The sequence below is a fragment of the Alosa alosa genome, chromosome 14, assembly GCF_017589495.1.
Source record: "Alosa alosa isolate M-15738 ecotype Scorff River chromosome 14, AALO_Geno_1.1, whole genome shotgun sequence".
Taxonomy (NCBI): Eukaryota; Metazoa; Chordata; class Actinopteri; order Clupeiformes; family Clupeidae; genus Alosa; species Alosa alosa.
Window position 1 is genome coordinate 32,811,806 of NC_063202.1, and position 16,503 is coordinate 32,828,308.

The 16,503-nt window shown below is 40.1% G+C and overlaps 1 protein-coding gene across 1 annotated transcript in view; it reads left to right on the forward strand.

Moving 5' to 3' along the window:
* dnaaf1 (dynein axonemal assembly factor 1) overlaps positions 1-16,503 on the forward strand; it is a 72,106-nt gene that overhangs the window by 42,917 nt on the left and 12,686 nt on the right. Inside the window, exons 4-5 of the mRNA XM_048263546.1 lie at positions 9,733-9,954; positions 10,047-10,213. Coding sequence (XP_048119503.1) covers positions 9,733-9,954; positions 10,047-10,213 — 389 coding nt within the window. The remainder of the gene's footprint in view (positions 1-9,732; positions 9,955-10,046; positions 10,214-16,503) is intronic.

The window sequence follows — 16,503 nt, forward strand, 5'->3', positions numbered from 1 at the left end:
GCAAGCCCACTCCTCTTCTTCTTCTTCTTCTTCTTCTTCTTATTAGTGGGTTTGATCCAGTAAGCCCACTATTGTTCTTCTTAAGTTTTCTTATTTATTATTCCTTTTCACCCACTTTTTTGGACGAACTACTGCTCCTAGACCGTTTGAGCTATCGAGGCAGTTCGAACTCCAAAAATTCAGGCCCGAACCGGTGTAACTTGCTTGTTACTTTAGTGTCGCTGGCCCTTGTCGTTTTCGAGGTATTCCCGTTTTTCGGCGTTTTTGGGCCCCATTGAAATGAATGGCGGAATATTCAAGGATTCTAATTCCGATTGTGACATCACAGCTCTAATTGTTTCAGCTTGCACCTGGCAGAGTTCTGAGCCATCTGGCAGAGCTCTAATGGGCTGGGCTGGGCTGGGCTGTCTGTGTATATGAAGGTGTGTGCATGGAACTTTTGACCCGTATGTCCGATTTTCAAATATGAGGTACCGTTGGAATCCTCGAATGAAGCCCAGTTCAATGCCTTGCCAGCACCAGTTCTAAAGGTAATGTGAAAAAAAAAATCTTTTTTTAAAGCCAATCCATGTTGATACAGGTCATTATATATATATTTTTTTTTTTTTTATTTTTTTTATATATTTATATATATATATATATATATATATATATATATATATATATATATATAAATATATATATAAAATAAACCGCAAATCTAGTTTATTATTCCCGTTCACCCACTTTTTGTACAAACTACTGCTCCTAGACCGTTTGAGCGATCACTTTCGTGTCGCTGGCCCTTCTCGTTTTCGCGTTATTCCCATTTTTCGGCCCCATTGAAATGAATGGCGGAATGTTCAGGATTCTCATTTCGATTATGACATCACAGCTCTAATTGCTTAAAGGTGCGATTTGTAGGATTGTTACCGAACGTTCTGCAGGCCAAAATCAAAACACTGGTGAACGTTCTCAAGACTACCAGACGCGAGCCTCTTCTGGGTTGCCAGATGTAATTAAGACTTAGCTAATGTTAGTTGACCTGCAGCTGCTTTAACGTTTCTCCAACCATGACCCAGCTACACATTACGGAAACAGTGAAAACAAAAAATACCTCTCTAACCAACGTAACATATTTAGCTGAAGTTAGCGATGCAGATGAAGTTTAGCCTAGGCTACCTGTTGTGGAGAAATATGGCCAGCTCTCGCCAGACTTGATATTCTTCGTTTGACGAAACGCGCCACCATCTCAGGAAGCTCCTTTGATGTCCACTTAATTTGTTTCTTGTTTAAATTTTGGAAATTTGCCTGCCTCGTGAGATGCGTTCATGACTACAACTGACAGCTGTTGACAGTTGGCCTTTGCTAATTTGGCAACCCAAATAGGAGGATGCGCTAGCCCATTATTAATACGCTATTCTAGAATGAATCGTTCAAAACATAAACGAAAATTCCAAGACATTCCACCCCGTAACTCATTTTTTTTCATGGGTTTTACGGGTTAAAGTAATGTTGTCAAATAAGCCATTCATCGTGTTTCCTTACTCTCTGACAACATATGGTGATCATTTTTGGAATGGTTAGTTTATTTTCCATTATTTCCTACATACTGGACCTTTAACCTGTTGAGGAGTGAATTATTTTCCTGGTTCCTTCTAGAATTCTACGCAAACAATCTATAGTGTCAGTGTTCCTTATACAGTCTATGGGGGGAATCTCCGAGGGTAATTGTGACATCATAATGTGGAACTCTCGGTTTGTGAACATTCTAATCACATATTTGTGACCGTACTCCTCAACAGGCTTGCACCTGGCAGAGTTCTAAGCCATCTGGCAATGTCTAATCAGAGAGGGTTAAAGCAGAGCGAGAGGCGCAAACGTTCGACAATTTCCGCGTTCGATTATTGCAAGGGGGAGGGGGGGAAATCCCCCTTTATGCAGACCAGAGTAAACCCTCCCTGCACTAATGTCAATGGAGACTTGTGGAATTTTACCAATAAATTGGTCATTATGTCTTTCTGGATTTGTTGAGGGTTTTTTGGAAAATTGTCATAATCTGTAATTGTTTGGGATCATTTCAAGCCTAAAAGTGTAATTTTGTTAGCGTTCGGATTTGTAATAAAATAACTTAATATTAGACCATGCTGCTGCCAGTTACTGTCCGGTTGTTAGCATGCTAGCTAGCCTCTTAGCTAAGGTAACATTTTAAACGGAGAAGTGTAATTTCTTTGAAATGACAACTAGCTGAATAACATTACTGACATTAGTTAAAGTAGATAGTTTATACTCAGGTGAATTTGCAACAGTATATTAAGTTTAAGCGAAGTCCTTCAACTACTAGTCACTTGTTAGCGCATAGCTGTATTGCCATAGCTACTCCCATCCACTTGTATAGCATTTTAAGCTAGCGTTAGCTAGCTAGCTCGGTTCACATGACTAATTAAATTATTCACATCATGTCCTAAAGAATGATTCATTGGTATCATACATGATTATAGACAATAATACTGTGAACACAATTATGTTTATCTGTTCTTATTGCTTATTAAGAGAGAAAGTTTATTTAGTGACGTAAGACACACAACATGCACTTACAGCAGAAATGGTAAGCATAAGTATAAACATATAACTAAACTCCACTGTACAATAAAGACAGAAGATGAGAAAACTAACAAAACTAAATACATAAATTAAATTTAAAAAGTCCAATGTTCTTGAGGGTGATCAAGCACAAGACGCTTGTAGTGACAGGGCCGGGATTGGTAAGGTGCTCGAGGGAGTGAGTGTCATGGTGAAACTGCAAAAAATAGTCCAACCATAGTCCTTTAGTTATGTGTGCATGGCAAGGTGTTCAAGAGAGTGAGTGTAATGGTGAAGGTGCAAAAAGTAGTCCAACATTAGTCCAACAGTGCAAGAATAAGGTCTAGAGACCAGCATAAATAATATGGACAAATAGGAGAGTAAAGTATAATGTAGACAAGGTAATATAAAAAACTATGTCAGTGCAAGAACAGGTTGAGGTAATAGGGTTATAGCCATTCATTCATTCAGTATTGTAGCAGAAGCCTGACCACAGCCATTGATCATGTGTGCTAATATAGCATGAAAAACAGTGTAGCAGTAAAACAGTAGTAAAAACATTAGGCTGTGGACATTAGTAAAACAGTAGTAAAGCAGTAGTGGGCAGTCAGTACTCAAAACATGGAGAGGGTGGAGAGGCAGACAGACTAAGCAGAGAAGTCTCTCTCCTCTTTCCTTTCGTGAGGCATTAAACAGTTCAATGGCCCTGGGGACAAATGACTTCCTCAGCCTTTCAGTTGTGCATGGCAGTGAGCAAAGTCTCCAGCTGATCAAGCTCTTTTGCTTTTTAATAGTGCTGTAGAGTGGATGACATTCATTGTCCAAGATGTTGATCAGTTTGTTCAGGGTCCTTTTGTCAGATATTGAAGTGATGCACTCCAGTTCAGCTCCCACTACAGCGCCAGCCTTCCTTACCAGCCTGTCAAGTCGCCCAGCATCCTTCTTCTTTGTGCTTCCTCCCCAGCATACTACTGCATAGAAGAGGACGCTGGCCACAACAGACTGGTAGAACATCCTGAGGAGCTTGCTGCACACATTGAAGGACCGCAGCCTCCTCAGGAAGTACAGCCTGCTCTGTCCTTTCTTGTAGAGTGCATCAGTGTTGGCTGACCAGTCCAGTTTATTGTCCAGGTGGAGACCCAGATACTTGTAGGTGCTTACCACCTCCACATTGACCCCATCAATGGAGACTGGTAGCAGAGCAGGCTTAGACCTGTGGAAATCCACCACCATCTCCTTGGTCTTTGAAGTGTTGAGTTGAAGGTGATTGAGTTTGCACCAATGCACAAAGTCCTCCACCAGGCTCCTGTACTCCTCCTCTTGCTCGTCCCTGATACACCCCACAATTGCAGTACGGTCAGAAAACTTCTGCATGTGGCATGACTCGGTCCACTTCCACATCTTGATGATGAGCGTCCACAGTGACAGCCTTTGCTAACCACCAGTTCTCGTCATAAATGACCGCAAGCCAATCTCCGCAATGAACTACATGAGCAGATAGATCTGTCACAGTCCCATCAGGACCACTCTTGGTCAGTGGTTCTTGCTCCATTGGCTCTTGCTCACTTTCCTCCTGTTCCATTTCCTTCATCAGCATTGCCAAAGGATCTTTCCTCTTTTGCAGTGTAGGACCATCATCCTCAACCTGTACCCTGGGTGTGTTGGCAGTCAACTGGAATAGTGTTGGGCTGAAACACTCACACATCTGTGGCTCACTGCAGAAACAGGACAGTGATCTGCAGTGGATCTCAGAGTTGTTTCGATGTGTTGGTGTAACCTGATGAAGTTTCCTGGTTGCAGGTACAGATTTTAGTGGTTGAGAAAGGAGTGCATCATATGGCTGCATGTCAGCTTCAGTAATGATATAGAGCTTAGTGCTGCAGAGGCTTCTGCCAACCATCTCATGGAACATATTCCCATTCACAACGTCATTCCCCCACAGTATAAGGCTGTCTGCAGTCCTTTTCACAGTTCCTCCAATGCCGTCTGGGGCTCCCTTCCCATGTTGGGAAGAAGTTCCAGGTTGCTCTCTTGAAACCTAGAGTTGGAGGGACACTGCAGAGGAGAGAAAAGTTCTTCTTGTTCTTGTATTGCTTGCTGGGGCCGTCTGACCAAAAGTGAATAGTATCAATATCAACCTTTGGAAACTTTAAACGAATATCTGTCAGGACTGGTTCCATGTGAGTCCAAATGGCAGACGCATCTTGTCACTTGGATTCTGAAACTGTGTCTTCGTTTCTTTTGTATAGTACATGCCAGTGTGCAGGTTGAGCTGTGGGAGGTTCTGACCAAAATGGCATGACTGTACCTCAGAACTATACTTGCATTTCCACGCCTCAGAAAAGTCCATGTGCACAATTACTGTGCTATCATTGCACTTCTCGATCATGCTCCTGTACTCTCTGGTCTGGTTCTGAACTGAGCACACGTGCGTTGTTGTTTCTGTCCTCAGTTTGTCTTCATATCGTTGGATAAGCTCTCCCAGCGTGCCACTGTGCATCACAAGTCTTGTGTTGAAGTGGAGCCCATCTGCTGTTTGATCCTGAACTCGTTCCCATTGCTGCCATTCAACATTGGTCTGGTCTTGCTGTGGTGTGGGAAGTGTATGTTTGTGGAGACACCGGGTGCAGGAGCACAGAAGACATGACTCACTTGTCTGTGAACAGCAGACAAGTTCAAAACTATCCTCCAGTTTGCTAGCCTTGACAATAGCATTTTCTCTTAGAACTTCAAGCATCAGCTTAGCATTTTCATGGTACTGACATTGGCATGTCTTATGATCCGACGGTCTTGGTGCTGTGACATAGAATGGACATACAAAAGGATGAATAACTGAGCTTCACTCTTGGTTCCTTGTTGGTGAACTCCTTATGGAGGTTCAATACTGTATCAGTTAGAATCATTCTCTGATGCTTTATTTTCTTGCGTGTTATTGTGTCCTGTTTGTCAGTTGTCATTCTTGTTGCATTATGGTAGAAATCCTGAACCTTCTGAGAAATTGTTTGAATGTATGCAGGTTTTTTGTCAGTAAGCCTCCTCATCCGCAGTGTGTTATACGTCACGCCAAATTGCCTTGTCTGATGAATAAGCCGATATTTTTTTAGAACCTTGCCTGACAGAGTCAAGCTCTTGTGGGTAGACTTGTTTTGTTACAATTCATGAATGAGTGCGTTGTGGACAGACAACAAAATTTTCTTAATGGAGGGGTTTTTGAGTTGGCTTTCCCGCAGCATTTGCACTGTTTTTTTTCTTGGTGATTCTTGTGTTTTTTTTTTTATTCCTAGCTTGTTCTCGTAGCCAATGCTTTTTCATTTTGTTCCCATCCTTTGTTACCTTTTGAAGTTTATTTCTCACAGCTTTCATCTCTAGTATTTTGCTCTTGATTTCTTTCTTTCCCTTTCTCCTGCTATAGCCTGCCTACTTCGAGCTGGCTCGTGTATGGCCTGATCCACTGGACTGTCTGGAGGTTCTGCTGTTCTGGGTGATCTGAGCCCTTTCTCTTACGTTCTCTTGATATTTGTTGTCTACGTTTCCAAGCCTTTCTCTGACTTCTCTTTTCCCTTTCATTCAAGTCATTGATATTTTTTAGCTTCTTTTCCTCCACCCTCTTCTTCCATCTTTGCCTTTCTGTTCTGAGGTATTCCTCCTTTAACTCTGCATCCCTGTGTATTTTCTCTCTCCGCTTCTTTTGATATGCCCTGTTTCTTATCCTTCTCTCCTCCACAGATAGCTTCTTTTGATATGCCCTGTTTCTTATCCTTCTCTCCTCCACAGATAGCTTCTTTTGATATGCCCTGTTTCTTATCCGTCTCTCCTCCACAGATAGCTTCTTTTGATATGCCCTGTTTCTTATCCTTCTCTCCTCCACAGATAGCTTCTTTTGATATGCCCTGTTTCTTATCCTTCTCTCCTCCACAGATAGCTTCTTTTGATATGCCCTGTTTCTTATCCTTCTCTCCTCCACAGATAGCTTCTTTTGATATGCCCTGTTTCTTATCCTGCTCTCCTCCACAGATAGCTGCTGCCTAGCCATAACTTCCTAAAATACATAAAGTCAAAGTTGAGTGAAATCACTATGAAATTTGGTGGAATTACAGTGAATATTAGATTTAGTTAAATGTTGTCATGCCATTTTCATTTGGCTTTAGTCATTGGAGATGCATAGCCTACAAGGAATATTGTATACTATGTGGCGTGTTTGTGAGGATGTTCATGGATATCCTCATGGCTGTGGCTGCGGCCGAACCACAGCCGTCAGGATATCCATGAACATCCTCACTCTCACTCGCGCTATATTGCTTAAGAGTAGCATGCAGTGAAGGCCTATATGGAAGAAATATAGGGGGAATTACATAAATAAAAATAGAAAAGAGGTTAATAAAACATTACAGGTCATATTGATATTTATTGTGATCAACAATTATATTCTAGCCTCCATTGAGGACCATTTGGAGGTTTTTATTGCCACCGTCAGACTGTAGGTCACCACCGTCAGGTTTTCGGTCTCACGGTGGTGACAAAAACCTACTCTTTCACATGATATGCATGAGTTGTTCACATTAGCCATCTTATTTCCCCTCTGTTGCTAGCTACCTCAGACCTGTTCTTAAAAATTATACACGTCATTATCAAATCTAATATTTTTTATAAAAGAGACGGTGTTGACTATATTTAAGTGGAGCTGGCAAAAGAGTCTTAAAGTGACAGTGACATGTTATGGTTGCGACAGCAGCAGTGTTAAACTTGTTCATATTTTTTAAGAGAAAATAGCAAACTTACAGGAGCTTGGCTGATCTTGAAGCATGCAGTAGAGCTGAAGGTTTGAAAATGGGGTCCGCAGGAATGTAGTTGACCTTGTAGTTGTAGTAATTGCTTTTTATAAATATCTGACGGTGGTGACGAATATTTGGGACACATTTTGAGCAACCACAAAATAATAGTAAATATTGTTCAAAACACACTGTTTGTAGTTTTTAATACATATTACAATGTACTCCTTCATGTGGTAAAGATATTATTCAATTCAGTTATTACTTTTTGCTTTTGTAATCAAATTGAAATTATTATCTCCTATCCGAGGACAGCTGATTTTGTAGACAATGAGCCAGAATATAATCATTAAATTAATAAAAAATAAAAATAAACCTATAAAAGAACCTTGCATATGTGCAAACAACCCCCTGATTATAACCTTGATTCTTTTTATTCATGAAAATGTTATTCATTTCCAACAGAATGAGCACTTTTCTTAGTGGGACATGTTTTTGCCAAAGTTTCAAGAATTAGTGCAATACAATACATACATCCTTCAGCATTTTCTTACCATAGTCCATCATAGTCAGGATATTCCTAATATTTCTGCCTCAGGCAGAATACCCTTAACTCATGACAAAAGGGGTCGCATGACCTTTATTATAAAGTCGTGACACAGAGAGAGCAAATGACAGACAAAGCAAAGTTGATGCACAGTATTGAATGTATAGAAAAGCATACACATAATATATGAAAATGTATTGTTAATCACCTCTATGTAATAAGATTTGTTAGTAATCCAAATTTTCTCCCACAACTATTAAACAGCTTCAGGTGATACAAAATGCAGCAGCTAGGATTCTAACAAAAACTAACAGAACTGACCACATTACTCAAATTCTTAAGTCCCTGCACTGGCTTCCATTAAGTCACAGAATTGACTTTAAAGCACTATTGCTTGTTTAGTTGTTTTGTACTGCTTCAGCAGTACACACCTTCTCGTCCTCTCAGGTCCCAGCTGAAAAACCTGTTAGTAAAACCTACTGTTAGAACTAAACATGGTGAAGCAGCTTTTAGCTGCTATGCGGCTCAGCTCTGGAACCAATTTTCGGATGACATCAAAAAGGCCCCAACAGTAGCCAGTTTTAAACCTAGACTTAAGACCAAACTGTTCTCAGATGCTTCCTGCTAACAGCACTGAGTTACAAATTCTGAATTTGCCTTGAAAATTATTCTACCTTGTCTTTTATTACTACTTTAGCCTTTGTTTTTTGTGCTTATTAATTATTCTTTATTTTTAAATGATTTTACCTTGTGTGTTTTATGTTTCTTTTTATTATGATCTTTACCTTTTGAACTATTCTTTGACTATAATGCCCTTCTATGCTTTTATTTGTTTATTACAGTTTGCTTTTGTTTATGTAAAGCACATTGAATGCTGGGAAGGAGACAGATATCACAAACTGCTACGTGTGTCAACAATGTAGAACTATTGACTCGTTCTTCCGACCAGCGGCTAGTGTGCTAGTGCCAGAGTCTAGCAGGGGTGACCAAACTACGGCCCGCCACGCACTTTAATCCGCCCCGCCAAGCATTTATTAGGTTATCATAGATCTGGCCCGCCACGCACTTTAATCCAGACTGCCGCGCATTAGGTTATCAGGCTGCTCACTATTTTTTCCCCCAGCGATAGATGACATTGTGGTTAACTTGACTGCAAACTGCTTTACACTCTTCTTAGAGAAAGTTTACAATGTCAAAACGGCATGTTACATAGAGATGATATTCTTTGTAATCTCCATTGCAGCAGATCTAATTTACATTATGCTACTCCATTGAATTAGGAATTGATATCTCCTTTTATTAAGAACATTTTAAAAGGAAATTGTGAAGGCAACAGTAGTTCCCACTACTGACCATTTATAAACTGAGAGGGCACAGCCATAGGCACAGCACTAGCCATAGGCTATATTTGAGTGGAGCTGGCAAAAGAGTCTTAAAGTGACATGTCTTAAAAATACATAAATTGAATCTTGGAAAAAAAAAAAAATATTGACCTACCTACCTACTTTTATTTTTTTGGCTGTTACTGCAAACAAGAATATTTTAAAGGATGACCTTAAACAGCATCAAATTAACAGTATTTCTTAAAAAAATAAATTTTCCTCAACAAAATTACTTTGTCATTATTATCATTACAATGATACAAAATGTCACAGTTTAAACACAATACACTAGTTAAACACAATCTTAGCGTCAAGCAGAGAGTATGCCGTGATATGTTAAAAAAGTGCACAATAAAATGTGACACTGAATTTGAAACGGCACATTGTAATGCACTCGGGACTTAACATGATTAAAGCACCATATGAAAACTTCCTTGAAGGGTTGATGAATCTCTCCCTCTATCATTTTTAGGCTTCTCTGTGATAGAGAATCTAGATGAATTCACAGGATTGCGATGCTTATGGCTTGAAGTGAATGGGATCCGCAAGATCGAGAACCTGGAGAACCAACTGGAGCTATGCTGTCTGTTCCTACAGCACAACCTTATTCACACATTGGAGAACCTACAAGCTCTCAGCAAGCTGAATCAACTGAATGTTTCAAACAATTACATCAAAACCATCCAAAACCTTTGTGAGAACACACCTACTCAAACCAGACAACCCACAGACATACACACACCCATACTCGCACATGACTTAAGTTGATATTTCTGTATTTTACAGCATGTCTTCAGGTGCTGAGTACTTTGCAGATTTCCCACAATGCTCTGGAAACCACATCTGACATAGATCATCTCTCCCTCTGTCCATCTATCAGTGTGCTTGACCTTTCATATAACCGTTTGAGTGATCCACAAATACTCAACATATTGGAGCAGATGCCGAATTTGGTAAGCACATAGCCACTGTATCTGAAAAGACTGATGTTATCCTTTATTGCTGTGTGTGTGTGTTGCCTGGCTGGCCTTACGGCCTAGAAAAACAGAGCAGCGAGGCGATGCTGATGTTCCAAAAGCTGTTTATCTGCCTTCCCAAACAGGGGTATGGTCATCTCAGAGGAAAAAGAGAAAAAATAAAAAAATAAAATAATAATCAATCAATCAAACTAATTTATACTTTTAACTATACTTGAAACTAAACTTTTTCCAAGCAAAATGGCTTCAATAATATAGCACTTTACATATAGCTAAATGTGGAAAATCTCTTTTCTCTAGTCATACACATGTGCTCTTTTCTCACCTTAACCCACTCTACCTGCTGTCTGGTCTGCCACAGGTCTTCTAGCCCCTGGCCAGAACCAAATCATTGTCCCAAAATCAATCATTGTCTAACAGCCTAGAACCAATACAAAAATATATATAAATACTCTAATGAAATATAATACATTACCCGGTTACCAGACATTAACACCACCACCTTTACAAACACAATAAACATACATATCCTGTTAACTACACAAACACCCCTCTTCCCACACAACAATGCCCCATTCACGCCTATGACGTTCACTCCGCAAAACTATAATTGTCTCTTGAGAGCTACCGTCGGGTCTTCTGATGAACGCAAACCATGAAGTAAACAGACCAACGTAAGCGGTAAGCCCTGCTCTTTGTTTTATGCTAGTTCGTTTATTGTTCGCCAAGTTTATAAGTTTATTGTCCATAGTACTAAACCTTCAGTTGGCCACTCCTGAAGTTTAAGTAGTTTATTGACGAAGGCGCTTTTGTGTTTGTGTTGCAGATGCTGTTGCTTCCGTGACTGCCAGCTGCATGCTCACGTTCGTGCGGTATAAACAAAATAAAGGCCTGTGTGCGAAACGGTGTCGGTGTGTTTGTAGCGATAGCTCGTAGTCTGATGTGGTGTAACACTGGTAACGGGCTACCGCACCTTTACAGTGTGATTAACGCACAGATCCTTTTGATGATTTAAGCTTACAGATATATATTTTCTGGGTGAATGAATCCGTAAATCCACACTTACCCGATAAATACGTGATGCACACTTTATCTAATAGTACCTTTGTCAATGTTTTCTTGTCTACGGTTACTTTGTAACTGTTGTCATGTTTGTTTGTTTTTGTGTGTGTCAGGTGTGTTTGTTCATCCTTTAGATTACAGCAGGGCTATTCAAATAGTTTGTAATGGGGACTGAGGAGCTGGAGAAATACGGCTTGAAATATGAGTAATCACATTAACAGCTGTAGACAATGAAGTACAACAGCAGCAATATGGGTGTTATGTTGTATTTTGTATGCATAACATCATTAGCCGGTTGGTGGTGGCTAATATGGCTAATGAAATCTGTGATAACAGATAAATAGTAATGGAATCTGTGCTTTGCGCAGTAACTGCTAGGTCCAAGATTTCCAGTGAGTACAAACAGGATTCAAACACTGTCCAGGTGAATTAAATGTGTAATCGGTATCATAGCGCTTCTCGACTTATAGGCCTACTTGTTACATTTGACGTTCCCACCATTTAAATGAGAATGAACCGCGTTCCAGCTGTTTCATCTAGATTTTTTTTTTTAAGCAGTGGGGGCAGGCCAGTCATAATAGCCTAATAATAATAATAATAATAATAATAATAATAATAATAACAATAACACGGGGGTCCGGGGGTATCTCCGCCGGGACTTTTTTTTTTCTGATTGCTAATCACACTATTTTGTGTTTTGAGAGGGACAGATTCGTCTTTTGTGAGACGCATGTCACGTTACCCCATGCATTAAACCAAATTTCACTGCTTGAAAAAATTAAACATATTGAACATGGACATAGTCATAGTTCACACGGACAATGAAAACGTTTAGCCTAGACTACTTGGTTTCTGACAGAAATTACGTGTTATGCCAACATATTGTAGAAACACAACCACGGCCTTTATTTGGTGAACGGAGGTGCAAATCATCTCCTTTACTTTCTTTTGTTATTATATAGTCTACGATTCACTTTAACCACAAGTGCATACAAAACGTTTGCCGTCGCCACATTTATACTATCTATCACTATAATGCAATTTACCTTCATTATCTACCAGTGATACTTTTTGCTTCGAATCGCAATTGAGTGAGCATTTAATGTAACATGCAACATGATTTCCAAGAGGCCTATAGACAGGCTCATTTCTGACTTCACTAGACTATTAATGCATTTCTTTATGTTGTAAAACGTGGAAAAGAGTGACATCAGCAATAGCCTACGCACAAATTCATCATTCACTAAATGGACACAGAGAGACGTCCACTCTCCCAGTTTTTCTTTCGCTAGTATTGCGAAAAAAAACAGGCTACTATATAGAAATACTTTAAAATTCCCTTTGAGTCGGATCTGCTCCACTTTTCCAAGTTTTGCGGAAATTGTACTCGTGGTTTTTGTGATATTGTTGACAGAAACTGTGTGGTGCAACCTGTTAAATATTAGTAGTTCATAAACTCCAAGGTAGTGCCAATTTATGTTGAAACTAAACTAAGATGGAACTTACGTTCAACTTATGTACAAATATAATGAATTGTATTGTAACTTGTGCAATGGGCTGAGGTGCAGTGGCTGCAGGACTACTGCTAGATATTACATTTTTTTTTTTTTAAGGGCCAGTACAAATGACCTCACGGGCCGTACTTGGCCCGCGGGCTGCCAATTGAGTCACGGGTCATTATTGTTTTTGGTAATTAAATTGATATCGTTATGGAGACTGGACTCACCATTAGTGGGGTGTTATGTCCCTCCATTACCCTGTGGTGGTGCTGTTTCCTATTGTCTGCAGGTGAGACCTGTTGCTGGTGGACGGAGCTGGGCCCGGTTTCCCGATACCGATGGATACACGCACTTACGAGGGTTTTCTACGATTCATCTTACGATTGTTCGTTTGGTTTTTCCGACTGTTTCCCAAACATGCTTGTAGCATGAACACTCGTGCATTGCTCTTAAGACACTCTTAATAGCTAGGCTTCATTTAAACTTCGGATCTAGCCTAGTGTTGCGTTTTGTGTCCACTCTGGTGTCTACGGGGCTCCCGTAACACAGTAGAGATCGCTACACTGTGTGTGCGAAGGTGTGTGCTGGTCTTAGGTCTGAGCTGTGCTCACAGAGCAAAAGAGGAAGTATCTTTCAGTGTGTCTGGTGCAAGGGCCCCTTTTCAATGGGTTTAGGACAGGGGTGGGCAAACTTTTTGGCTCAAGGGCCACACTGGGTTTTGAAAATTGGCCGGCGGGCCGCACAACAACCACCCCCCCCCACCCCCCCACAACACACACATAAAAAAATACATTTTTATAGCCTATAATTTAGTATGACAAAATATTTCTTTTAAAATATGAATTGCTTAAAATACTGCTAATTTTATGCTGTTTAACAAATGTATAAATTGTGCACTGTCGCTTTAATTCACGTTTATTTCTCAATGATCTTCTGCCTGCTACGGTATGGCCCTCTTACACTTTTTAAATGGTCAGTAGTGGGAACTACTGCTGCCTTCATGATTTCCTTTTAAAAGTTTCTTATAAGAAGGAGATATCAATTATCAACAATGACAAGCCAGCTGGAACCTGCGGCTCTCTCTCCCCCTCTCGTGAGTGCAGACGCGTTCCCAATTAAATGGATCGCATGTTCACGTTAGTTATCTCCTTTGCAGCAGATCTAAGAGTTAACTTAGTTTAACATGATGTTATCTCTATTTAACATGATGTTTTGACATTGACATTGTAAACGTTCTCTAAGGAGAGTGAAAAGCAGTTTGCAGTAAAGCTAATCAACGTCGTCTCTATCGCATGAAAAAAGTAGCGAGCAGCCTGATAACCAAATGAAATGCTCAGCGGGCCGGATGAAAGTGCTTGGCGGGCCGGAGTTTGCCCACCCCTGGTTTAGGATGTACGAGAGGGTTGACTTGATTGAGGGGCTCTCTCTATCTGAATCAAATTCCCTGGTTTGGGGGCCAAGGAAGGTGGACTACTTCAGAGTCTCTTTCTATCTCGGAGTCCCTGTGCCCTTGGCTCATACTTAATAATGTGGTTAACTCAATAAAAAGGGTAAGAACTTCAGAGCTGTGTTTACAAAAGTTGTTTAGTCATTCTTAAAAATGAGGTCAAAAACTCCTGAACAGACATTTGTCTGCCCGTCCGGGGCTCAGTGGAAACTAAGTACCCTATTTTTAGGGGAGTTTAGTCAAAATTAAAGCTCTTCTTGAAGACATTTCTTATAACAAAAGAAATGTAATTGATCTCAACGGATCTATAACCATTTAGGTTCTATCCCTAAATACACTATTTATCAGACAGATTTCCGTATCCTTGTTTGTGTGACGTGCATTTAGACCACAACGGGTCCTAGACCTTAGTTTCACAAACAATACGTTTGCAAACAATAGGGTTGGGCGATGTCCTAATATATTATATAGGTTATACGGCCTGATGAAAGTGGACAGCAAAGATACATACTGACCAGGCTACTGAAGTTGTGTGAAAGATCTGTTCCAAGAAAATCGTCGTAAAAGACAGACAGACAATAAATCTGAACACTTGCATTGCACATGCTCCAACCATCGGAATATTCCACATTGCCAGCCTCCGCTGGGCCTAGCAAAAAAGCTAAAGACTATCGCGGTCACTCATCTAAAATCTTCAGTAGTACACTATGCAGCATCCCACGTTCTTACTGTACGTCAGTGGTCCCCAAACTTTTTCTTCCGAGGGCCAGCTCACTATGCCTGGCCAAAGACTCTGAGTAGTTCTATATCAGTAACCATAAATAGCTTAGTGCTGTGAACAGCAGTCTACCTTAGTTGAATATTCTATTACATTTAATCATAGGCTATTGCAATTTAATACCATTGTTAGCTGTGTTTATATTGTCATCATGCCATATCAGTGTAAAATTAAATAATACTACGTTTTATTATTAAAAAAACGTTTGCATTCCCAAAAGTATTAGCAGGGAGTCCCAAAAGTATATTTTATTAAAAAATGTGTGAACTCTGAATTCTGTGTCTTTGCATTCTCAAACTATAAGAATTTAATGAAGTGCTGAAGTGGTCTGAAATGACCACCATTCTAACTTTCAATCACCTGATGATAACTTTGAACTCTTTGTATGAAAATTTGAACGAGTGAATAAAAAAATAGAAAATTATCCCAGAAAGTCCCAGAAATTACTTGAATAGAGGTTAGTTAGTTATTAACAATTAATTTATACATTTTTAAAATACTTTGAGCACTGATGCAGTCAGCATAGGCCTCTTACATTGTTTGCAGGTAGGCCTACATTTCATTCCGTTTTCGATGGCAAACGCAAAACGGTGCCAAAACAACCACCAGTAGACAAAAAGAGTATTACATGTGTACTGTTAAGACTCGCCATAGAGAATGAATGGGGGAAATTGCGGAGGTTTTAGTTTGACGATGTTGTACTCCCGTGCGGACCGGATGATATATACACTATGGACATGTTTTGGGGGACCAGCCAAAATGAGGTGGCGGGCTGTAGTTTGGGGACCACTTTTTTAGCCTATGTTACAGCAGGAATTAGTGCCCGGCGTGTGTTGGGGCGTGGCATCACGATGGTTGCTTCCCATGTGATGTCTGTCAACCATCACAATGGACGATGATATCCAGTCCCTCCAGGAATTCGTGATGTTGTGATCGCAACAATTAACGCAAATTCAGCAAATCCCTGCGAATTATAGGTGACCTCGCAATTTTGTCCAAACACCAACTTTCGCAAATTTGACTAATCATCGTAGTTTCCCCATGAAATTTCACCTACCACAACAGTCCCTCGCGCAGAATATTGAGCCAGATACCACACACTTCTGCAGACACCAAAGTCTGCCCTATAACGTGTTCGTTCCTCTGCAGTTTTGATGACAATAAATAGAAGGCTAACGTTATTGATCTGCTTACTTGCATCTCTCAACCTGGTGTTGCTAACCTACCTAAGCTATGAAAGTAAATGAATTAAGGCCTACTTGGTTTACTGACATCAAGACAGTAGGCTATGAAGCTCATTGGCAAATGTTTACCTGGAGATGTCCTTTTAGCTTGTCATGTTTTCTAGCTTATGGGCTTAGTTTGAGTAGTGCTGCCAAAAATCATAGAAATTAATAAAATTGCAAGATATTTACCTCTATGATCCAAGAATGATTTCATTAGAGTTATTTAACATTTATTTTAACTAATGACATAGAAG